Genomic DNA, 25,722 nt, shown 5'->3' on the forward strand with positions numbered 1-25,722 from the left:
TATACTTAAAACACCAAAAATATTTAAAACAATTATTGATTCTCTATCCAAATAGAGAAAAAGACAAAAATAGCACTAAATCAAGTTTATGTTCCCAAACTAGCACTCAAGGTCAAAAGTCACAAAAATAGCACTTAATGTTTTATCAAAAGTCACAAACTTATGGTTTAGAGTTAAAGGGTGGGGTTTATGATTTAGGGTTTAGGGTTTAGATTTTAGGGTTTAGGGTTTAGGGTTTAGAGTTTAGGGTTTATGGTTTAGGGTTTAGAGTTTATGGTTTAGGGTTTAGAGTTGAGAAATGAGGTTTTGGGGATAAGATTTCAAATTTTGAAAAATAAAAAAATTAAAATTTTCAAAGGATAAACTTAGAAAGGTGCTATTTTGGTCATTTTAGTTTTTGAGTGCTATTTTTGTGATATAAACTTAGAAAGGTGCTATTTTGGAGATTTGCCCATCCAAATATTTGAACTAAACTAATTTATATATTAAGTTTAGGTATTCTGACATATGTTATTCAAATTTATATTTAATATATTATTTTGTTTATATTTTTTGAAAAATTTAAAGTATATAATGAATTTTAAAAATTTAAAAGTAATTTAAATGGGTTATCTTAACCCGCAAAAATCCAAAGCGAATCCGAACTGAAATTTAAAAATATTCTTATAGGGCTGAAATCTTTGACCCCAGAAAACCAGATAAATAGTTTCTCATAATATAATGGATTTCTAATTTTTTGAAAATATAAATCCATTACTTTTTTTTTCTTAATATACTGGTATCCATGTTTCCAAACAAACTTATATTTTAAAACTGCAATCTATATTTCTAAACAAACCTCATTTTTTAAAACTGCAATCCATGTTTCCAAACAAATATTTTTTTAAAAAAATTGCAATCCATGTTTGCGAACAAAATTTTTTTAAAAAAATTCTAAATTATTTCTAAAATATGAGTGTTTTAAAAAGTTTAACACAATCATAAGTATATATTTTGATAAAAAAAATTTTTACATATATAAATACTTTGATGTTTGATTGAACTATTTGAAAACATAAATAAAACTTATTATACTGGTTTTAAAACTTATTATACTGTTATACTGATTATGTCTGATTTGTGCGGATAAAACACCTAGTTAATCACCTAGTTAATCAAATAAAATTCACAATAAATAATAAAATTGTAAGAAAGTTGAAAACAAAAAACAACTCGTGCAAAACCTGATTTGACAATAATGTCTAAACTCATTAAGTTGTGGAATCCTGATAGTCATCTATTTTTCTGCAAATTTGGGAAGAGAATCACATACTATTTTAAATAATCACAATTCAATAAACTTACCCAAGATCACAAAATATCTTCTTTCAACTAACATTGGTATAGTTATATAATTAACACAATGATCTCGTGAACAAACAGAAAAGGAGTATGAATATTTTTGATGTTTGTTTGCATAGAATAAAAAGTAGTAAAATCATTGATGGTAAAAGAAAAGTCGAAGTGATTTATACAATTTTTGTAGGTGAGTTGGGATAGTGGACATGAAAACAATTATAAAGATCATGGGTGCCATAATGTCTTTTGTATAAACTGTTTATTTTCGATTACTTTTAAGACAATTTTTTTTTTAAATTTATTTTTAAATGACATATGTTAGTCACAAAATTGTGGACTTCTGTTTTATAGTATAAAAGACACATTTAAACTGATGAAACTTAGATTTTTTTCATATACATGTAACATGTTTTTCAAAAAACTAACACCATGGAAATTGGTGACGTACCCCATTGTTAGTGTTAACATATACCTTACAACAAAAATATTTCTTACATAATTACTTTACATAACAATAATAAAACAAAATAACAGGATTGTAAAAATCTATGATAATCTATAAATTCTATAAATATGGATTAACATAATTGTTAAAGTCTATGAAAAAAATTCAGTTATTTTAAAAATCTATAAACTTTAGAAATCCACAAAATCTCTTGTGCTCCGAGTGAGAGACAGAGACAGAGAGAGACGGCAAACTAATGAGACAGACAAAACGACTTCCTAGAATTGAGAGGAAAAGAGGATTTGCATACCACTCCTTTAGCGTTTCTCTGCCTGAGTAATGCCACAGCTTGGATCAGCGAGTTCGTTAGTCTACTCCGAGCAAGGTCATGGACAACGCCTTTTGCCTTTTCCACATCAATACTGAATAGTTTGCCTCCTTGAGCTCTCTCGTATCTGCTTTATGTTCTGTCTTCCTTGGTTAACAGCAGTTTCTTTCGCGTTTGCCATTTTTGTGGTTGTTATGTTCTTTATAACCTTCTCTGTTAGTGGCTGAGGCAACCCAACTTGTTCTTGTTTCTGCAGCTCGTCTAGCTGCTCTACTCTAGCCTTTGTCAACTGCCCATCAGCTAGAATCACTGCAGCTTGTTGCCTGAACTCCTGCTCGGCTAAACCTACGTGAATGTTGACTATTTCTTTCGAAGTTAATCCAAGGATCCCACCAAGCTGATTCAGAAGCAAGTACTCTGAGTCGTCTCTCTTTGTTGTGATCTGGGCGCCGAACGGGATTCTTGTTACCTCTCCTGTTAGACAGTAGAGCAAGTATTGTTTTGTAGAGATCGATCCTGTCCCTCTCGGGAAGGTCGTTTTTAAGAGTTATCTCAGTCTGGCCAGGCTTTCCCATCTTCTCCGCGAGTTCTTTGTCGGGTCTTGTCTTTCTGAGCGATTCAAGGCAATCATCTTCTTGAGCTCCTTTGCTGACTCTCTGCGGTTCTCTGCCGCTCTTGCTCGTCTGATATATAGTTTGTGAAAACCCTACGGACCTGCATCAATGAAGGTTTATCTTATTAATACCAAAATATGGGGAAAGTAAAGAGTGCGATGATACTCACAGCCTTGCTAGCAACAGACATGGCAGTCTCTCTGATAACCAAAGAAGACCATGAGCAGCCTTTCTTACTGATTTGCGAGTTTCAGCATTCGTAACCATCTCACTCCAGAAGAAATTGCTTCTCTGACAACCTGCCAAAGTGGTAACGAATAAGTATTTGTATTCAAATATGGTCAAAAGGAAGTTAACGGAAACGGATTGAAAACAGGCAAAAAATTACTATTAACATGAGAGTTTAAAAAACAGCGTTAAAACTGCAGCACTAAGACGAAAGACCATGGGAACAAACTAGGACACAGACGGGGACTAATAAGCTGGATTACCTTTTCAAATATGCTTCCGCAGATTTCTGCATTAGCTGCCTCAATAGTTTGCTGAGGAATACAGAGCATGACTCTTACCCTTAACAAAGCAGCGACATTGTCATCGCTCGGCTCTCCATCAAAACAAATTGTTGAAGCTTCTGCCTGTAGATTTCTGAAGAAAAGCAGGTTATTGTCAGATGACTGGGAAGAAAAGACTTCATTCAATAGACATCAAAACTGTTAGATAACAGCATGTAAACCCACACGAAAGTGCCAGACTTGTTGCAAGTCTGTTAAGAACCAAAATTCACAACAATTTAAGCTAGTTTGCAACGTAAGGGACCAGCAGGTTCACAAGCCATCAACCAAATTGATAAGAATCTAGTTTTCCATGGACCCATCCATCGTATCTTTGGGCCATACAGTGGTAAGTCAAACTATATAACGAAACAACATAAGGTCAGGTGGTCCCAATATACCTTCATGGATTGCAAGTCTTTTACGGTATGCCTTAGGCGTGAAATCAACACTAATAGCTTCAGCCTCCCGAGTCCCCAGTCCGAGAATGTTTCTCAATTGGCTCACTGCCACAAGCTGCCATTCAGCAGAAAGATGATCAGAAATGAAATTGCAAGGGACGGAGATAGAGAAAAACGGAGTCTGAAACACATGCTCCATAACGTACTCACTTTACTATATATTAACTGATACAAATCTGGTTAGCTTACCTTGTTTTCTTCAACGCGCCCACTCGATATAGCATCTGTAACATATGCTCTATAAAGTAGCTTTAAATCATCCATCCTCCTCTCAAAATCAGCTCACCACCTATGCCATAGAGATCCAACGTTAATGGCCTATAATTAAAATCATTTACAGCAAAAGAAAGCAATTCAGAGAACAGCTTTAGAATCTGACGATTGTTTTGATTAAACTGCTAAAAGAAACTGATGGATTCTTCTACAAACTTATAGGGATCACAGAAACAAACTAAAGTTTTGGTGAAATCTCTTAATTATCTGATATGACGGATGTTACAACTCATTTCAAAGTAGACACTTCTGATGGATTAGTTGAAGTACCATTTTTTGGTTCCTCAGTTTCTTCTTCTTGATCAGCCTCTCATCTTGAAGATGACGAAGAACAACTTTTGGCTTTTTCGCTTTCGAAGAAGCTTCTTCTTTCTCTTCTACCTCGTTCCCATCCTCACAATCCCTTCTTTTCAAACCCTTGTCAGCTCCTTCAACATCACAACTCTCTGGTTTCACTTCCTCTGTCTTTTTCTGACTGTTCTTCAGCTTATCTTTCCTCGCTTGCTCTTCACATTCCTCAAGGAAGTTTTAAAGACCAGCCTTGTAGATAAAAAAACCCAAGGTGAATATGACCATCAAAATTCTCGGTTTCTATTAGAACATTCTTTTGCTCAAACGGAGATCTTTTAAAGAGCCAGGAGAAGAAAATCTTATCAGAAATCAAATCTTAAAGTACACATTGAGATATACGTGGATCACTAAGGAGATTTAGGTAACACGCAACCAAAGTTTCACTTTCCAGTAATCTAAGTACAGCCTAACTATACATACCTGTGTTCACCTAATCCATGGAACTAACACTAATCCACGCAAGTGATAGGCCTTCCAAATCCTGGTCAAGACAGGAATATTTCCATTACTACGATGGCAAAGCCAGAAATATAGTAAGCATGTGATATAGTTCATCCCAAATAAGAGCTACTGTTGTCGACTTGTAGAGCCTGATCAATGCATTCCAAAGCTTTGCTGTAGTCGGCCAACTCTTGATAGAACTGCCAAGAAAATCAGGAAACGTCAAGACAAGTACAGTGAATAAAAAAGTGTGAAGGGTTTCATAGTCAATTGATTAAAGCAAAAACTTGGATAAGACAACTAAATTAAGGTCATTTTCCAATGGCTTTCATGAAGCTTTTTAAGTGTTTGCCTCCAAAGTCAATGTAAGAATTCTTCATTTAGAAGTCTCACAAGCTTTACAGAAAGCCAACTTCGTTTATTCATCATCATATGCATGGAAACCCAGATTGAAAAAGGAAGAATAAAGCAATAACCAAAATACTGTTTTCATGACTAAATAGTTGAAAATTATATAGAAAACGCATAATTGTACATAAATAAGTATATGTGTGTTACCTGGGCGAGATGTAGCCATGCTTCAAGATAATTACTATCCAGCTGGATGGACTTCAGATGCGCCTCTTCAGCTTTAATATATTCACCAAGAGATGCAAAAGATAGTCCCTGGAAAGATCAACAAATTTTTGCTAAGAAAACATTTGCGGACTTTGTCATTGTTATTTCGGAGACCAAGAATAAGAACAGAAGATAGTCTTACCAAATAAGTATATGCGGACTTGTTATCCTTTTCTTGCTTCAGACATATAGATAAGTCATTTACACCAGCAGTAAAGTCCTTAGATCTAAAATTAATAATACCTGAATTAATTGAGAATGTCAGTGGTAATAAAACCTGAATGCAGTTAAGATGTCAAAACTGAAATAGGTAGCAAGATTTAAAAGTGAATACATCATAAAGACCCTTACACCTTTCATACAAAATATCAGGCGACTCTGGCTTTGGCTCCAGTTCCAGTGCACGAGTCAAATCTTCCACCGCCTATCACCAAAGATTAGCTTAAGAGTGTGTAATATAAACATTTCGGAATTCTTTTACCCATAAAATGCAAGCACTAGACAGGCTTAAACACAGACATCAATCAGAGGCTAATCCAAATGATTGGATATCAATCAGAAAATATTATTCATCAATCAATGAAAATGTGCAGGGTCGAACAGAGCCCCGTCAAATACATTTATCATTTGTGCTTTACGCTCTGAGTAAAGAACATAAGCAGAGAAGACGTGGAACCACTAACCTCAGCAAATTCCCCAAGAGCAGCACGAGCCTGTCCTCTCCGCTTCCAGGCCTCACCTGCCGCCGGGTTTGATTGAATAGCCTGACCAAAAGGAGAAGAATCTGTGAACTTAGCCCACTGTGTTAACAATTCTTGTCAAATACACGAATACCTTAGTAAAATCATCAATAGCATTTTCAAGCTCTCGTTGGAATGCATAAGCTGTCCATCTTCATATAAGTGCCTCAGGGTAAGTAGGCTCGCCTTGCAGCATTAAGCAGCTCATATCTAATTCAAGTAACACGTCCTACATGGAAAAATTGAGATACTTGAGTTCAGAGGGCAGTATTACCAACTCAACACCATGATTCAAAGAGCTATAGGAAGAATCGATACTCTGAGGCACTGGTGAACTGATAAGCTTGAATGGCACAAGGCTCAAGCTGGAGAGCCTTCTCCAATTGATTATAACAAACTGCAAAATTTAGATTCAAAAGAGAAAGAGTCAGAGATCAAACTGATACCGATCCGGATTGAATTGAAGACCTGCAAACCCACCATATATCCAGAATCGAGCACTGCTTAGCAAGGAGCGAATCCAGAACTCGAATCGCTTTGGACCAGTTCCGCGAGCTGCAGTGCTTCGCCAATTCGACTCGCTCCGATGCCTCCGCCGCCGTCATTAGCTACGAGCGTGCCTGTCACCGATGGCCTGCTTGGTGTTGTGTTTATCTACTAACTGTTCGTCGCCGTCGAGGATGAGGGGTAAAATGGGAAATAAGAGTTGTGAAAAGTTGCGAAGAGAGATGAAGACTTTTGAAGAAATTAAAGTTAACGATGACGGTGCTTCCTGTGGTGGAAATCAAATCTTTCACGTGTTGGGCCCAGCCCACACTTATCATTGCCGTTGGGCTATCTCAGTAAACTACGTCGGTTCAATCGAAAACCGGATTAATTGAACCAAATCTCGACCGATAGGAGTTTTATATAAGTCTATTGAATCAGGTTTTTATTGACTAGCAAGTAGCAAGTAGCAAGCAACTAGAGATACAAATCATGTATACTTCTAAAATAGAGAACTCGATTTTGATCGTTTTCCTCTTAGAATTCTACTTAAAAGAGAAAATACTTCTAAATTAACATTTTTCATATATTAAGTTTGTTTAAAGCAAATTATAATTGTAATGTTTCATCTTAATTTTTTTTTAAATGTGATTGTTTAGGTTTACAAAAGAATAATTGATTTTGTGAAAGGATTAAAAAGTTATGTACTTCTAATTAATAAATTTAATTATGGAGAATTTATATATGCAAAGGTTATTTTATTTACAGTCAACTTATTAATAAACTATTATATGGAAATGATTCACTACTCACATGAACTGAGTTTCAGAATAGCCGGTGTGATGCTTGAGAGTGTTAGTTTAAATGGGAACTTGGTGAAGTGCTGATCTTGCTGCCTAGATTGCAGCTGCAGAAACCATTGATGGGCTGAATATTATGCGTGTGTCCTAATGCATTACACCTAACTACGCTAGATAGTGCACCATGTTCTCCATCTAAAAGACAGATAACAAAACCAAGTTGAGAAAAAAACAACATATGGAAAGACATCTCTCACTCGTTGGTCTGCAATGGAAGCTTTGATGAAAGCTGGAACTGTTTGTGACTGTATGCGTGGTATTTGAAACAATAATTGCAGGCAAAATATGAAACCATACGGAAAATATAATAAGCTAAGTTTTAATGTTTTACACGAGTTGTGTAAACTCAAACCCATAATAGCAAAGTTTGAACGTTTTTCACGTGTAACGTAAACTAAAAGCCACACAAGCCAAGGTGGACACCTAGATTTATTGACCAGCAAGGATGCTGCGCCTTATTCCATTTCGCTGCTCTTCTTATATGTTGTTGGGGATGTTGGCGATCGGCGCAAGGTTCGCAAACACGTCTTCATCGTCGTTGACGACGTTGTTGTTGTTGTCGTTGTCCTCTTCTACGTGGCCCTCTTGCCCTTGCGCGGCTCCTCCGTTGTCCTCTTCTACGTGGCCCTCTTGCCCTTGCGCAGCTTCTCCGTTGTCCTCTGCTTCCACCACTTGTACGGCTTCTTGTGGAACGGCAAGGCCTGAGCGCCGATACTCATCATCTGAAACATTGTAGAAAACATTCACCACCACGGTTGGCTCAACTGGGAGGATGTCATCAGTTGGTGCCTGTGGGAGTGGAGGATCGGGAATCGCATATTCATACAGGGACCAGCCCGTTTTGAGCTTGTTGAGCTTGGAGGTGGTGGGGTCCGTGTATAAAAACTTGAAGAGCTGCTTTGTGCCCAACATTATGCCTCCACTCACGATGTTTTCTGGCTTCCCCGAGCGCTTCCAACTCCTCATTCGGTTTATCAGGGTTCGGGAACCAGTAACAGCAATCACAGAAAGCTGGTCTCTCAACGAGAAACCAGTAAAGGCCCCTTCTCGGATAATACTCACTACCGTACGTGGCTTCCAAGTTGACCTGTTGAGGAGCAGTTCTGAAGAAGTTAAAAGGACGAATCAGTGACCGGTTCAAGTTCAGGAGATGTTGATGGCGTGGAACCAAAAACTGATCGATGACTTCGACATCTGTGGGAACAAATCTAAGACAGTAGAGGCCCTGTGGATTTGGATTCAGATTCATCCATGCAATAAGCAATAAGCAAACAGATCCAGTCTGAGATAAGCAATAAGCAAACAGATCCATGCAATAAGCAATAAGCAATAAGCAATAAGCAATAAGCAATAAGCAATAAGCAATAAGCAATAAGCAATAAGCAATAAGCAATAAGCAATAAGCAAACAGATCCGTGCAATAAGCAATAAGCAAACAGATCCATGCTGAGATAAGCAATAAGCAAACAGATCCATGCTGAGATAAGCAATAAGCAAACAGATCCAAGCAAACAGATCCATGCTGAGATAAGCAATAAGCAAACAGATGAGCAATCTAATCTAAAGCACACAAATTCACATATCAGAGTTCTAATATATCATACTAGATCCATGCTGAGATAAGTTTTCATCAAAATACACATGTAATCAACGAGTTTTCACGGAAATACACATACACATATACGAGTTCTCAATTGCGATGTGAGATCTAATACGAGTTTTCACATCACATATACATCAACGAGTATACATTATCAACATACATCACATATACATCATCATCAACATACATCACATATACATCGACGAGTTTTCACGTAAATACACATACACATGTACGAGTTATCAATTGCGATGTGAGAATAATACGAGTTTTCACATCACATACATCACATATACATCAACGAGTATACATTATCAACATACATCACATATACATCATTATCAACATACATCAACGAGTTTTCGAGTTTTCAATTGCTTACTTTGATAGTGCGGCTGAAGTAAGGGAGTGATTAGATCTGACTTGCGAGAGTAGGAGAGAGAGGCTTGATCGCCGCGAGAGAGAGAGTGAGGCTCGATCGCCGCTAGAGAGAGAGAGAAGGAGGCTCGATCGCCGCTAGAGAGAGAGGGAGGTTCGATCGCGTGCTAGAGAGAGAGGGAGGGAGGCGCGATCGCAGAGAGAGAAGGATGCGCACATTTACCACGGAAGCATTGGATTTTAGTAGGGTTGTTAAGGCTTGTCCAATAGGCTTAGCCCAGCCCTTATTGCCCCCACTTAGGGCCCATCTCCTATGGGCCTCTTAAATTTTTTTCTAGCTATGAAAATATTAATAATGTAAATATCTATTAGCATATGGAATTTATATTAGTTATATTTTTCAAAATGCTATGAAACCCAACTTTTTTCAAAATCTAAATGAACAATCAAAGTTTTGAGCATTTTGAAAAAACTTCTTAATCAGACGTTCCTTTGATTTGAGCACTCTTCAAGTCTTCTTTTTTGGCTGCCTAAACCAAAAGTCGTTATTAACGTGAATTGGGTTTTAGGATATCTATATTATTAAAAGAGAAGTACCCATTTGAAAATATTCTTACTTCATTAATTAAACTCCCTATTTTTTTGCTTGTCTTTTTCAGTTGCATTTATGAAATATCCTAAAACGAATAAAACTGCCTAATTTATTACTTGTCTTTTCAGTTACATTAATGAAATATGCTTAAATGAATTAAAACTTCTTATTTTATTGTTTGTTTTTTTCAGTTACCTTAATGAAATACCCTTAAATAAATTTGGACATAATGTCATTTAATCAACAAAAAAAACTCATGAGTTATCTTTTTTTTTTTTTTTTTGTCATCAGCATTACAGACTCATGTTGACTCTGTGAACCAAACCGGGTGAGCTGAATCCATGTGAACGACAAAAGACGATTGCTTCCTAGCACTGCGTGCCAGACTATCCGCCTTTGAATTTTGCGTCCGTGGTACATAGATAATGTCTGCTCTTATGAAGCTCTCTTTCAGGATCGTGATGTCTTCTAAATAATTTGCAAAAGCTGGCCATTCTTCTGGTTCCGAAACCATCTTCACCAATTGAGAACAAACCGTTGCAAACGTAACCTGAAATTGACGTAAATTCCTCATGCATTCCATTGCCCAGAGTAACGCTTCTATTTCCGCATGAAGAGGCGAAAGACTAGCCCTGACATTTCTCGCCCCCAACAAACCATCAAACCCTTCCAAAGTACTAAGCCAACCTTGTCCTGAGAAACTAACACCCTCTTTCCATGAGCCATCTGTAAAACACCATCTACCTGGTATCGACGGTAATATCGGATCTATTATTGATGTTATCATCCTCTGATCGATTGCTATTTGTGCTTCCGCCCACAGTATCGATTCTGTTTCAGCCAGTTTAAGCGTATCCATAGGGTCCATATCCAAATTACTAAAAAATTTATTATTCCTAGCTTTCCAAATGTACCAAAGTATCCATGCAAACTGATGATCTTCCATCGACGGGAGAATTCTCCAGAATAGATAATCCATGTTTGTAAAGAGGGAATTTGTTGGAAAAATAGTTGGATTTGATGGTATCTTCGAAAGAGCCCAAACCTGAAGAGCTGGCGGACATTCAAAAAAAACATGATTTATCGATTCCTCCACAGCTCCACATCTTACACAACATATATCTCCTTTAATCCCCCTTGCTTGTAAATTCTTCCGCACTGCAATGCATCCTGTCATTAATTGCCATAGAAAATGTTTTAATTTCGGTGGGCACCGTATTTTCCAGCAGTGAGCCTTTAAAACATCCACTGTAGGACCAATCAGTAACGGTGGTCTATCTCTATCTGGGTAGATACGTTCTACCTGATATCCTGATTTAACCGAAAATTTTCCATTTTTTGTAAAGTGTCATCCATCTCTATCTACCCGTTGAGTCCTACCCAGTGGTATACTTTCTATAAGTTTTGCATCCTGAGGATCCACCAACGCACGAATTACCTCATGAGTTATCTTTAAGTGCATAATTTTAATAATGGAGATTTTAAAAAACGTGCATCATTAAAATGTTACCTAAAACATACAGCACTAATATATAACATGCATCAATAAAACTAGAATTTGACTCACACAATTGTACGGATATTATTTTCAGTTGATTAAATTAAAAAATATTTATTTATTCAAAAACTATTTAAGAATAGCTATGTTTTTAAAAATTATATGGTATTATTTGCTCATAACTCATTTGTCATTTGCTAAATTGTTAGAAATAAAATTTTAGCATAATATAACTCAGTTGTCATTTGCTAAATTTATGGTTTTTATTTATATTTTTTATTATTTAATTATAATATTTTTATTTTATATTTGAAAGAGAAATGAATTTTCTTTCAAACAATATTTTTGTAAATGTATTTTTTAGAAAATAATCAATTTAAATTGTTATTATCATTGAATATAATTATTTTTGACATAATTTGAGTTTTCGTTTACATCAAAACTTATCATATTTTAGGATAATTTTAATTTAAAATGTAATTTTCATATTTTCAAACAAATTCTAAAAATATTTTTTAAATATTTTGTTATAATTTTTTAAAAAATATTGAGTTGCATTTCAAATAAAAAGGTAAAGATATTAAAAATATTCTAATTAAAATATGTAAAATTTAATATAGTTTTAATTAAATGGTCAAAATAAAAAAAAATTACACATAAAAAATCATGATTTTGTTAACTGGGCGGATCATTATTTATATGATATCGCAAACGAAAGAAAAATTTATGTTTTTACAATTATCTAATTAACTATGTATACTCATTTTTTTATTGTTTTGTATGATATCACACATTCGTAAAAAAACAGATAGTTTAAGATGCAAAAAAAAAATATTTACTTAATGAATATAATATAAATGAATTTTACAAATACATCATTTAATAAAATAAATAATTAAAAACTGAAAATTCATATCCGCGCTGGCGCGCGGATCAGGATCTAGTATTATTTATATGTGAACACAATGGTTAGTGATGACTTAAATTAGATTCTAAGCTTACTTAAAAGATCTTATTTTTAATGGAAAATAGCAAATCTTTCAAGATTTATGTAAGTACAGTTTGGGGTTTTTTCCCATTTATGATGCAAACCCTGCAACCATCATATATATGTACAAAAAGACTTGACTGTTTTCTTGGAACGCAATACTCAATCGCGTCAACAACAACTAAAAAATCACATAGCAAGTGGTTAAAGAGTCAGCCAAAGTAGTATTTATTAAGATATATAAGCAATCAAAATAATATTAGACCAAAGAAAGTCTAAGGGTATGAATGGTGACCAGGGAACGACGAGGAATAATGCATTTCCTAACGTTCCTAAAAAAAATTACCATTCACAAGGAATAATAATTTCCTCTCATTCCCTTTCATTCCCTTTTTTGTAGAGAATTAAAGAACAAAATTATTCCTTGTCAAATTTGATAAGGAATAACCATTCCTTTTCATTCCTGGTATTTTATTCCCGTACATTCCTTTTTTATTCGTTCCTCTTGTTTCCCGGATGGTCACCAATCGGACCCTAATATTTAAGTATTTTCCAAGTCCATTTAGTATGAAGCATTTTGGAGAGCAACCAATCTAAGAACAAATCCGTGAAGACTTATGCTCAAAACAGACAATATCATACTAAGCTAGGAGTTAATAACTGTGACGTACATTTGGCTTTAGTAGAGCGAGGGCATCTAGTCCGTCACAACATCATTAACTACAATTTTTTTCCAAAAAGAGAACTAACCTGAGCTCCGGGAAGCTTGTTATCCCAGCTAGGTACGCCACAGTATGGGCTATCCCTGAAGGCACTAGCTTTCCGAGCCATTTCGTGACTGGTAACATGATCAAGATAGGTTAACATGGGCTATCCCTGAAGGCACCAAAATTTTTAAAGAAAATTATATAAATATAAATCTATAAATTGGTAAAAAAAAATTTATTAAATCAGTCTCCAAAGCCCTGATAAAGTGATAAGACATTAGATTAAGACATGACAAAACATAACTGAGTGTCTAGATTAACTGTTAGTACTTTTGTTTTGTTGAGCTTACATTTCTGAGCGTTGAAGAACATGAGAGCTTTACGGAGAGCGACAGTGTAGTTGTCAGGTTTAGGTTCCCTCTGTTTGTGGTGCGGCGCGTGCCTTACGATCATGGTTATGGAGCCACCGAGAAAGGAGGTTACAAGAACGGTCCCGAGAGTCCACAGAAAGATCTTGCGGCTAACTAGCATACAACCGAGATCAACGTACTTCTTTTTCTTCGGCTGTGGTGGTTCGAGTAGCCAGCTCCGCCGCGTCACGTCGAGTGGAGGAGGAAGAGTGGCACGGTCCGAGTTCTTGAATGTTTCGGCTGCGATCGTCGTTGGCGATGGAGTCTGCTGCATTGATCTCTAGAGAACCACTCAAGGGTTGTCGTCCGTACATATTGATGATGGGTCCCACTTTGATAAGATCTGAGGAAGTCTCTTTGTCTTTTTGTTTTCAGAGTACAAAAGACGAAGTTGTTTGATTAAATACTCTGCCACGTGTCGGAATGTTTTGTAAGATGATGATGTAATAGGAACTACGAAGATGTAAACATAACTCATGTAACATGTCAAAGATATTGAATTATTGTCGTAAATAGTTTTCTTGATGGCGGCTAAAACAAGGGAAGAAACAACGAACTACATTTGAGCTTAACTCGATAACACAACCGAATATTCCCACTGATTATCTCTTGGCTGGAGCTGCTTCTACGATAATAGGAACATGACAACTTGGATTCGGGACCATGTACTGCTGATAAGACTGATTGATGCGAAGATCAGACACTTGAGACAAGGGTTTTATCTCGACGATGGTTTCTTCTTGTTTCTGAGGCAACGGAGTGTTCCAAGGAGATGCTGATGATGTCTCTGGCGCATAAAGACGCTGATTTCATCGAACGAAAACGAGAGAGGAGGTGCTGTTGGCTCAAGAAGAGGAGCTGACACTGCGGAGGATTGGTGTGGCTGAGAAGATGAGGAAGCTTGCTTGTGTTTCTTCTTCTTTCTTGACCAGAACTTGAGCTTCTTCACTGCTTTCATAACCTTCATTGGATGGATACTCCTTTAGGCTTAAGAAAATGGTACACTGCTGCCTTTTTGTATCAAAAGGTGATTATTTTGTAACCGTTGCAACAAAAAAAAAGTCAAAATGAGCTATAATCAAATCTTCTTTAGCTTTTTGTGATTTTTTTCAGTTTTTGTGACCGTTTTATTATCACCATCTTGCAGAGGCCCCACACACCACACCTACCATTAATGATAACGACATTCTCTATCTAAATGCAAGTTATGTCGATACGTTCATCTTTGCCCATCACCACCAAAGATTACCTCTAAATTAAAGTAAAACTATCGGTGAAGCTCTTTAAACACATGATTATATATGGCTTTAACATCAAACGAAATACCAGAAGCAGAAGATTTACGCATCCTATGGACGGATAAAGACATGATGGCCGGACTGAAAACATGGTCATCTTGCAATAACTTCAAATTGTATATTTAGTTATTGAAAATTATCTAATTATCTCAACACAAACGAGAGCTTCAGATGCGACATTGTCAGTCTACAACAAAAAATTGGTTCAGAGAGTGTGTTTAGAAAAGAAGAACAAGAAAGTTGTATCCAGGGGAAGAGAAGAGAAGGGACCAAAGCCCAAAGCCCAAAGCCTTACTTTTTAAGGAACATATTCCTGAACTCGTCATTTGATTTTGGCGTCTCATCTGCTGCGATGGGTTTGGGTGTCGTGAAGCCGAGTGCTTTAACAGTTCGTGGGATGGCGAACGTGTTCTTACCCCTCACCTCCACTTCATTTCCTCGCTTTTCACCCTCTGTTTCGCCATCAAGAGGTGCTTTCGCCTTGTCAGAAACCTGGGATGTGTCCTTTGAATTCCCCGAACCTTCTGTGGAAGCAAATCATACCAAGGTTAATATTATTTGCACCACAAGTAGCTACGTAATTAATAAACTAGAAAGACAGAGATTCTCACCATTTCCACGCCGAGTGAAATCTTTTTTACCCTTCTTTGGATTTGACCGTGCTATACTGATCTTCTTACCAAGTAACATCTTTCTGTTTTTTGCTATAGCTGCTGCAAGGTGCTCATCATCCACAAAGTCAACGTATGCCAGTCCCTGAGAGATACAAGAGCATCAAGCAATCCACAATATTGGCATGCTTCACTAAAACAAATAGTCGTTGGCAGTATGCATTTAATTGCTATCTATGGTGAACAGTTTCCAGCAACAACCGCGATGGAAAGATCTAGTTGCTTATTATCTATTACAAACAGGATTTCATCTAAAGCATGACCACGCGGAGATTTTCAGATTCATTAACAGTAACAGTAAATAATGACATCACATATTATGAAGGTGTGTTCGACAGACATACCCTTGGTTTTCCAGTGCCTTTGTCATGGAGAATGCGAATGGAAGCAACACCACCAACATCGCTAAAGAACTTGCGTATATCTTCCTCTTGCGCCTGCCAAAAACAGCATAACCTGTATCAGAATGTCCCACATTTTTTTTCCAATAGGTCTACTTCGTAAATTTAACATGAAGCTCATATATACTTAACTTAGGACTGAGATTTGAAAGAAAAGCTGTACACTCGTCTGTGAAGATTTTCGGCTTCACTGGTTTAGCGCCTTCTGACTCTTCTCTCTTTGAATCAGCTGCTTTTTCAGTCTCTGACTTACTTTTTTTGTTTGGTACAGTTGCAGTCTTACCTTCTGCTTCCTCGTCATTCATCTTTTGACCTTTACTCTTTTGCCGCTTAGCAGAAGACTCTTCTTCTACATTCGGTCCAGCTTTTCTCTTTTCACGTGTACTCTTTTGTGGGTTATGCTCTTTTACGCCGGCTGACGGTTTGACAGGTGCAGACTCTTGTTGTAGCCTTATCAGTTGTAGCTCTTCCAAGCGGGGTGTTACCTAAGGAACAAAAAACCAGCAAATCATATAATTTACGGCTTCCACAATTCTTCTCCATGTTTTTTAGCGCGAATGCATTGCGTTTAAAATAAGAACATCAGATTCAGATATAGGGAAACTGTATTTAGGAAGCCAAGAGAAGTGCGGTGAACAGGAATCTAATAATTTATCAGATTGAACTTGACGTATTCATCACATCACAGTTAGCATCAAAACCAAAACCAAAACCAGCTAACATAAATTAATATTTACCATTATCTAGAAAAGAAGGATAATAGTAAACAATAAATACCTTTTGAACGGCATGGTCAAAATCTTCCAAAGCTCCACGCTCCCTTTCAAAGCGTAACCATCCATGGCATATATCCTGGAAGATTGTCCTTCTTAGGAAATGATATAGGCGTATAAAAATTCGACATGGATACTTAGTCATACGGTGCATTCAAATTTCAAGTTGCCACCTTCATACATAATTTATCTACTATCTATCAATAATAGTCTGTGCCGTCTTAGTTGCATGTGAAGCTAAAGAACATGTTGTCAGAGCCAAGTCCCTACTTCGATAACAAAACAAAAGTAAGAGTAACACATAAAACAAGAAAGAATAGAGTGCATACTTCTGAGCCAGTCCCATCAAACTTTCTTGTATAGCACCTCCGGTAAATAGACCTAGCTTCCTTTACGTGCCCCAAGCGCACTTCCATATCAATGTATGCCTGCCAGGCTGCTAGCATCCCACCACTGGAGAGAAGGAAGTAACATAAATCATAATGGACCATGCCGCATTCTGACAAGTGACAAATGATGTAATCTACCTGTATTATTTAAAGTTTAAATCTATAATAAATCATATATAAAGGATATAGCTTGCAAAACCTCTTTTTCAGAAAGCTATCCCAAACACCTCTTGCTCCAGCTAGATCTTTTCCAATATTCAGTTCCAAGTTGGCCCAATAAGCATGCAAACGCACCAAACTGTCTGTATTTTGCATCTGGGGCGTTAGATAGTCTGATGCTTGCTGATAGGAAAGAAATTTTAAGTTAGTTCAGAAGAGGTTCAAATCATTTGAAAAGTTAAACACAATACCATGTTTACAAACAAAAAACCTAGACAGCCTTTCAAATGGAAAGATACAACTAACTAAAAGAACTGCTAACCATACAAAGATCTTTAAAGATGGGAACAGATATTTGAGGATATTACTGATGGTAAAAGCAACATACAAACCTGAAAAGTTTCTCTTATCAGAGAATAATCCAAAGTCTCTACCATCGAGGTTGAAATCATTCTCCTTCTCAGGCCATCTACTCGAGTGAGGTATAATTCCAGGTACTGATGAGGAACATCTCATAAGAATTACATTGAATAGAGTGAATGGATACATGCTAGAAAATAGATAAGAAAATCATGGAAGCAAAAGTTGTACCTCCTCAAAAGAGGAAAAGGTGCACTGCAATGACTTCTCAAAGACCTGTATGAAACAATTTGAATAATAGGATATTTCTCAGCATAACTTTCTGAAAATCTCATAGCATAAGCACGAGATATGGTAAAAGAAAGATAACAGGGATAAATCAATGTTGGGGCGAGTATCCTTTCCTTTCAATATATTTATTTTGATTTTTCATTCAAACAAATGAGACTTACAGCATAAATATCGTTTTCGGATGCAGAACCACGCTCTAAAGCAAGCAAATAACGAGTCCAAAGATCTCCAGTCCAAGGGCAACTTCTAGTCGCCCTAGAATAAGCATGCGTTATAGCTTTTCCAACCTGCGCAGGAAGTTCATAGTAAAAATGAAGCAGAAAGTGTTAGAGAAAAAACAATATAGAAGAAGTGATATACTGAGAATAAATCCCACAAAGAAGCTACAACAAGAGATGAATAACCTTCAAAGTTTTATCAAGATAGCTGGTGTAGTCTATCCACAAGTCACTTGAAACCGGGAATTCAGCCACAGCGCGTTCGTATATAGCTTGAACTCGGGTAGGATCTCCAGACGTCTGCTCAAACTTAATGTAACTCTACAAAATAAAATACAGTCATCAGGTTTCCAAATAGACAAGTCTCTAGATTCAGATCCGTCACGCAATACGATTACAGATGGTAGGCATACTATAATTCAACTTCAACACAGCATATATACCAATATTAACTGCACAATAAGCCATACGCACCATGAAATGCTGAAACTTTTCCGTGTCCGATAAATCTTTCTTAGATATGTTCTCTTCAAGATGGGCACGTTCACTATACATCTGTTGTGCCTTCTTGTTTGCAACAGCAACCTGGGGAGAAACCTTACTCAAATCATCAGATCCAATATCAAGGTCAGTGCCCTGTTCCAACTCCCAAGCCTTATATGTAATAAGGGTGGAGCTTAAATCTTTCAGCGGAACAGACAGGTGACGGTGAAATATGCTTCGAATCCTTTGTATCTGTTTATTCCTCTCCTGCAAAATAAAACGAGCTCTTAGTAAATTCAAAGAACTATAAACAAATGTAACTTTATGAAAAAATTGTTCTCCCGCATCTATCTCATAGAGGAATCTTCCTCGGACACAAACCTCGCTAACATGCTGCTAGAATGCAGTGAATAAAACGTAAATAACAAAATCAAGAAAATAAATCCCACCTCAAGGTCAGCCTTGTCAATAGTGTCTAAGATGCCTTGCTCAAACTCTCTATATCCTTCCCATATTCTATTGCCTTGAGTAACATGGAATCCCGCAGCCGGAATAGCACGTTCAAAAAGATTCCTCATTTTTGAGATACCATCAGGTGTATACCCATTAACGGACGGATCAAACTCTCGCAAAAAGTTCAGGTAGTCACACCAAAGAGACACAGACTGCATACAAGAACACATATTAGCTTATTAATTCAAACTGAAATGAACCATCAGTCGAAAAAATATCATAAAAGCCTCAAAGGTAGACGGACTCTACCCACAAGTACTCACGAGTCACTACTCACAATCAATAGAAGACGAAAATGAAAAACTAATATATACAAGATTCTTCAAGACTAAAATTCGAAACAGCATAACCAAGTATATCTACATAGTCAATCTATCTAACAAAACCCTTCCAAAAAATGGTGATGATAATCAGAAAGCCTTTGTTCCAGATGTTGTTTCCAGTAGAGAAGAGAACATACCTGATAATCAGAAATCCCTCGTTCGTAAAGCTTCACAATTTCAGGCACATTATCACTGCAGAATGAACCGTAAACAAAGAATGATTAAAGCAAAAGCAAGTGATGCCTAGGATGAAAACGGAAGCACGAGCAATAGATCATATTAAGAGACGAATAACAGCAGATACTATCTTACCTAGAGGCTAGAGAAGCTTCATCCCTCGCCCATTCAAGCCACAAAGAAGGACTCAACGGAAACATAGCACTCATAGCTTCCCTTGCTTGTCTTAGCTTCTCAAGGTTCGCTGTTTTCCTTAGAAGCTTTATATACTGAAACAAGATTGCAAAAAAAAAAGTTTGAAAACCTCTAAGCATACAAACAAACAATCTATATATCTCCAGCAAGAGAGAAGAAATCGAACAAATGGAAGAACTATTCAAAGTTTCTCAATCACATGAGCAAAAAGGAAGGTAGAGAGGGTGACTATTACTTGGACATAAGCATCGTAGTTGTAAGGATTGGCGGAGAGCTCCGACTCTAGGGTTTCAATCTGGTGATTAGACTCGGCCTCATCCTCCGATTCGGAATCGGACTCGCCGGAATCATCCGACGAGGGTGGGATAGGGTTTACGGTTGAAGCGTCTTCCATCTTCTGATCGCTGCTAACGAGTAGCTCACTGTCATCCATCTTCAGAGTTTCTCAAGCTGTTAGCTTTTAGGGTTTTAAAATCTGCGGTTTTTTTTGCTCTCTGTTACAAACAGTGGCTGACGAACTCCTCCGTCGTCGAGTCTGGAGCAACTAAAATCAATTTAAAAGCTAGCTGAACCGGTTTAAAGAAGTCTCACTAAACCAGTTTTGTCAACTTTGACCTCAAATTGATATTCTAGAGCCCTTTATAGGCCCAGAAAGAAAACAAGCCTTTTTAATGAGATTTTCTTGGTCTATGTTGGTTTAGAGTAGACCAAATTGGAATTTAACTCTCGGAAGTCGGTTCCATCCGTTTCGACGGATCAGCTTTGTTGACTTTCTGAACCGGTATACTAATCACCTCAACTGAACCTACTTTCCTAGACCAACTCGGTTTATCACCAACCGAACCGTTCTTTCCAATTTCTCAAGTTAGTTCAAAACATGTCAATGGGACCAAGTGCGTGCTCTTTTCAGTGTGAACTTAAGCAACGCAAATAGAATCATTAAGAACCAAGTGAAACCATAAGATGAGTATTAGAGTATGAATGTGGTTTAAATGGTTTATTTCGGTTTAGTTGTCAGTTAGACTTAGACCGAGAACCTTATCACTATATAAGTGACGTTGTACACATTTGGTTGACTAAGATGAATACGAGAGAAAGTTTGTTACATTATCTTCTTCGTTTATTTCTTTCTCTCTAAGCTCTAACATGGTATCAGAGTATTGAGGCTCGAAACCTCAATCGGTCCGATTCCTTTTCTCCTTTCATTTTGACCTCGATTGATCGGTGATTCTCCCGATCGATCACTCTTTTTGATTCTCTTGATAGATTCATCGTTTATTTCACCGAGAATCACAAATATCAGGATCGAGCTACTACGATGGTGACTAGTTGAAGAACTACGCATCGCCTTGGTAAATCAGTGGCTTCTTCAGCTCGCCGTTCTTCTGTTCCTGAAGAATCGTCTCCGGTATCGTCTGACACGGACGATCTTTCGCTGAACAGCATCCACTCATCGTTTCATCTCACGAGTGGAGATAATCCAGGTATTTCTATTATCTCTGAAAACCTTGATGGAACGAACTATGATAACTAGAGTATTGCCATGAATATAGCTCTAGATGCGAAGAATAAGCTTGTGTTTGTTGATGGATCTTTGGTTAGACCTCTTGAATCTCATCCTACATTTCGGATCTGGTCTAGATGCAACTCAATGGTAAAGTCATGGATCCTGAACACAGTTTCGAAGCAAATTTACAAGAGCATACTTCGTTTCAACGATGCATCTGAGATATGGAAGGATCTACAAACTCGCTTTCATATTACGAATCTTCCCCGTTCGTATCAGCTTTCCCAACAGATTTGGTCACTTCAACATGGACCAATGGATCTTTCAACGTATTATACTACCTTGAAGACTCTTTGGGATGAGTTGGATGGAGCTAATTGTGTTACTACCTGTCGCACTTGTGACTGTTGCAAGGCTACTGCAACAAAGGCAGATCATGCTAAAGTTATAAAGTTTCTTCCTGGATTGAATGAGTCTTATGCAGTTATTCGAAGTCATATCATAATGAAGAAGAATGTACCTGAGTTGGCTGAGGTCTATAACCTTCTTGATCAGGACCATACCAGAGGAATATCATTCCGGTCCACAATGCTTCTGCTTTCAACATTGCTGCGTCTATACCTTCAGTCAATGCTACTCAGACTAACTACATTCCGAGGCAGAATCGACCAGTCTGCTCACATTGCGGATATAATGGTCATACAACAGATACCTGCTATAAGATTCATGGTTATCATGTTGGCTTTAAGCACAAGATGAAACAACAACCTGAGAAACCGCATTACAACAAGCACTCTGGCAATCCAAAACCTCTTGTTGCTCAACTTGCTTTGGATTCCTCTTCCTCAAATATGCTCAACAGTCTCACAAAGGATCAGATTGAAGGTGTGATTGCCTATTTCAACTCCCAGCTTACACCAACACCAGCTCAAGTGAATTGTGTTTCGACTTCTGGTGGCACAATCACGACTTTGCCTGGTATGAATTTTTCCTCCTCTACGTTATGTTTCATTGGCATGCTGCGAGCGACGAAAAATGTTTTATGTGCTGAATCTTGGATTGTTGATAGTGGAGCAACACACCATGTTGCTCACGATAAATCTTTATTTGAAGAACTTTCTGAGTCAATGAATACCTCAGTGACTCTTCCTACTGGTTTTGGAGTTAAAATAGCTGGTATGGGCAGAGTTCGTTTGAGTGATACAATGGTGTTGAATAATGTTCTGTACATTCCAGACTTTCGACTCAGTCTAATGAGTGTAAGCCAGACTACAAAGGATTTGGGATATCAGATTATCTTTGACCCGGATTCTTGTATGATACAGGATCTTACCAAGGATCTGATTTAAGGGTGATCAGATTTCAAACCTGTATGTTCTTGACGTTGCTGGTGTTGCTGCTCCAAGACCGCTTCAAGAACATTTTGCTTATGTTTCACATGTTGTTCTAGATTCATGTTTATGGCACAAACGATTGGGTCATCCCTCTATATCCAAAACAGATTCAATCATTGATGTACTTGGATTGAAACAAAAGAATAAAGGTGTTTTTCATTGTGATATTTGTCCTTTGGCTAAACAAAAGCGCCTTCCATTCCTTTCACAGAACAACATGTCTGATAATGCGTTTGATCTTCTACACATAGACGTATGGGGTCCATTCTCAACATCAACTATAGAGGGTTATCGGTACTTCCTTACAATTGTGGATGATCATACACGCTTGACATGGATCTATCTACTCAAAACAAAGACTGAAGTAATCACTATTTTTCCGGAGTTTCTTACCATGATTGAAACTCAGTATAAAACGGTTGTCAAGGCTGTCAGATCAGACAATGCGCCTGAGCTGAAATTTACAGAGCTGTTCAAGAAGAAATGTATTATGCCATTTCATTCTTGTCTTGAGACACCAGAGCAGAACTCTGTTGTTGAGAGGAAGCATCAACATATTTTGAATGTTGCAAGAGCTCTTATGTTTCAGTCTCAGATACCTGTGGAATTTTGGGGGGGGACTGCATTCTTACTGTTGTTTTCATCATCAACAGATTGCCTTCTCCGTTATTGAAAGATAAAAGCCCTTTGGAGATTCTTACTTCTAAGAAGGTTGATAACTCTGGTCTTCGTGTCTTTGGTTGTTTGGCTTATTGTTCACCATCACCTAAGCAACGCAATAAGTTTCAACCTCGTTCCCGATCTTGTGTATTTCTTGGTTACCCTGCCGGTTACAAAGGATACAAAGTAATGGACTTGGCGACTAATGAAACATACATTTCATGGAATGTTATCTTCCATGAAGACATCTTTCCTTATGCTAAAGGTCAAGATAGTATCTACACATACATTTTTTCTTCTGCTTCAACTACATCTGCAACTGCATCTGCTGCAGGAGGAATTGAAATTCCTATCAAGATACATGACTTTCCCGTTGATAGTGTCTCCTCTGCAAGTAATGAATCCAATTCTAAGGTTGATACTACGAAGACAAAAAGACTTTCAAAGCTACCTTCACACCTTCATGATTACTACTGCCATATCAGTGAAGCAGATACAGATATTCCATATCCACTCTCTGCATATGTGTCTTATAGCAATCTCTCTGAAGAATATAAGGGTTACATCTGTGCTATTGCTCTTCATCCGGAACCTACTTCATTCACTCAGACCAAACGTTTTGATGAGTGGTTGCAGGCCATGAATGAAGAACTTATGGCTCTGGAGAAATCAAACACTTGGACTATCTGTTCCATTCCACCTGATAAGCATGCTATAGGTTGTAAATGGGTATACAAGATAAATGTCAATGCAGATGGGACTCTTGAAAGATATAAAGCCCAACTGGTTGCCAAAGGTTATACTCAGCAAGAGGGTATTGATTTTGTGGAAACCTTCTCTCCGGTGGCGAAAATGACAACAGTCAAGACACTACTTGCTGTTTCAGCTGCTAAGAATTGGCATCTCACTCAGCTTGACGTTTCTAATGCCTTCTTGAATGGGGATCTTCATGAAGAAATCTATATGACTTTGCCTCCGGGATACACATCAAAGCAGGGGGAATCTCTACCTGCTAATGATGTGTATCGTCTCAACAAATCTCTATATGGCCTGAAACAAGCTTCTAGACAGTGGTTTTTGAAATTCAGTGCTACTCTTCTTAACTTGGGGTTTAAGAAATCGCATTCAGATCACACTTTGTTCATCCGCAACATTAATGGTCAATATATAGCCGTGTTGGTCTATGTAGACGACATTATTATCGCTAGTAATGTCACTCATGAAGTTGATCAGTTGAAGTTTGATCTCCAGAAATCATTCAAGATCAGAGATTTGGGAACTCTGAAATATTTTCTCGGCCTGGAAATTGTTAGAACTAGCAAGGGCATTTCTCTTTGTCAGTGCAAATATACTTTGGGATTGTTGGAAGATTCAGGATTGTTGGCGTGCAAGCCTTCTGTTGTTCCAATGGATCCTAGCATCAAGTTAGTAGGCGATTCTACATAACCTTTACTTGAAGATGCGTGTGCTTATAGGCGTCTTGTTGGTCGCATGATGTACTTGACCATAACACGACCTGATATCACTTATGCAGTAAACAAGTTATGTCAGTTTACATCAGCACCGAAACCATCTCATCTTCAAGCTGCCTATAAAATACTTCATTACTTGAAAGGCACTATTGGTTTTGGACTCTTCTACTCCTCCACATCTGATCTTGTTCTTAAAGGATTCACTGATGCAGATTGGGGTTCATACGCTGACACGAGACGTTCCACATCAGGTTACTGTATGTTTCTTGGTGATGCTCTCATCTCGTGGAAATCTAAGAAACAAGACGTGGTTTCTCATTCTTCTGCGGAATCAGAGTACAGAGCTATGGAATTTGGGTCACGTGAAGTTATCTGGCTGTATCATCTCTTAGAAGATTTACAATCTCCACAAGATGGTCCCATTGCATTTTATTGTGACTCTACTGCTGCTATACACATTGCGAACAACCCGGTGTTTCATGAGAGAACGAAACACGTTGAACGGGATTGTCATCAGATTCGGAACAAGATTGAAGCTGGCTATATCAAACATTCTCGCTCCTCTTTTTTTTTTTTTTTAAAGTTAGTTTAGGTTATTAATTAGTTAGGTAATTAGTTTAGGTGATTAGTTAGATAATTAGTTTAGGTGATTTGTTAGATGACGGAATACTATAGTTTAGGTGATTAGTTAGGTAACGGAATAATTTTTTAATTATGTCGTCATAATTGATTAAATTTATTTAAATTTTTTTTAGA

General features: G+C 37.4%; 2 protein-coding genes and 2 pseudogenes across 4 annotated transcripts; all 4 read right to left on the reverse strand.

The window, feature by feature from the left end:
• Positions 1-1,793: 1,793 nt before the first annotated feature.
• LOC111214334 lies at positions 1,794-6,899 on the reverse strand (annotated as a pseudogene).
• An 891-nt stretch (positions 6,900-7,790) lies between these two features.
• Positions 7,791-9,729, reverse strand: LOC125580128. 3 transcript variants are annotated; one of them, XM_048744132.1, is made up of 2 exons: positions 9,492-9,729; positions 7,791-8,731 (listed from the first exon to the last, which is right to left on the reverse strand). In XM_048744132.1, exon 2 carries the CDS (start codon positions 8,470-8,472, stop codon positions 7,984-7,986), a length of 489 nt encoding a protein of 162 aa, XP_048600089.1. In that variant the 5' UTR covers positions 8,473-8,731; positions 9,492-9,729; the 3' UTR covers positions 7,791-7,983. The 3 variants fall into 3 exon arrangements, with proteins under 3 accessions (XP_048600089.1, XP_048600090.1, XP_048600088.1); XM_048744133.1 differs by having other exon boundaries at positions 7,791-8,593; positions 9,492-9,714; XM_048744131.1 differs by having other exon boundaries at positions 7,791-8,788; positions 9,492-9,713.
• A 4,432-nt stretch (positions 9,730-14,161) lies between these two features.
• Positions 14,162-14,960, reverse strand: LOC125580129 (annotated as a pseudogene).
• Positions 14,961-15,078: 118 nt separating this feature from the next.
• On the reverse strand, positions 15,079-20,482 carry LOC106376032 (squamous cell carcinoma antigen recognized by T-cells 3). The gene is made up of 16 exons (XM_013816075.3): positions 20,169-20,482; positions 19,874-20,007; positions 19,699-19,753; positions 19,175-19,390; positions 18,717-18,992; positions 18,429-18,563; positions 18,186-18,311; positions 17,965-18,009; positions 17,766-17,870; positions 17,414-17,556; positions 17,155-17,278; positions 16,830-16,904; positions 16,184-16,537; positions 15,996-16,088; positions 15,592-15,736; positions 15,079-15,504 (listed from the first exon to the last, which is right to left on the reverse strand). Exons 1-16 carry the CDS (start codon positions 20,364-20,366, stop codon positions 15,272-15,274), a joined length of 2,457 nt encoding a protein of 818 aa, XP_013671529.2. The 5' UTR covers positions 20,367-20,482; the 3' UTR covers positions 15,079-15,271.
• Between the last annotated feature and the right edge of the window lie 5,240 nt (positions 20,483-25,722).

The sequence above is a fragment of the Brassica napus genome, chromosome C1 (assembly GCF_020379485.1).
Source record: "Brassica napus cultivar Da-Ae chromosome C1, Da-Ae, whole genome shotgun sequence".
NCBI classification, from domain to species: Eukaryota; Viridiplantae; Streptophyta; class Magnoliopsida; order Brassicales; family Brassicaceae; genus Brassica; species Brassica napus.

Excerpts from the sequence above, each read along its gene's own strand:
- LOC125580128 (XM_048744132.1), bottom strand. The coding sequence starts at position 8,472 with ATGAGGAGTTGGAAGCGCTCGGGGAAGCCAGAAAACATCGTGAGTGGA.
- LOC106376032 (XM_013816075.3), bottom strand. The coding sequence starts at position 20,366 with ATGGATGACAGTGAGCTACTCGTTAGCAGCGATCAGAAGATGGAAGAC. Across the intron at positions 18,564-18,716 it reads AAAAGTTTCAGCATTTCATG|AGTTACATTAAGTTTGAGCA; the intron begins GTGCGTATGGCT and ends TTTATTTTGTAG. Across the intron at positions 18,010-18,185 it reads CCGAAAACGATATTTATGCT|GTCTTTGAGAAGTCATTGCA; the intron begins GTAAGTCTCATT and ends TGTTTCATACAG.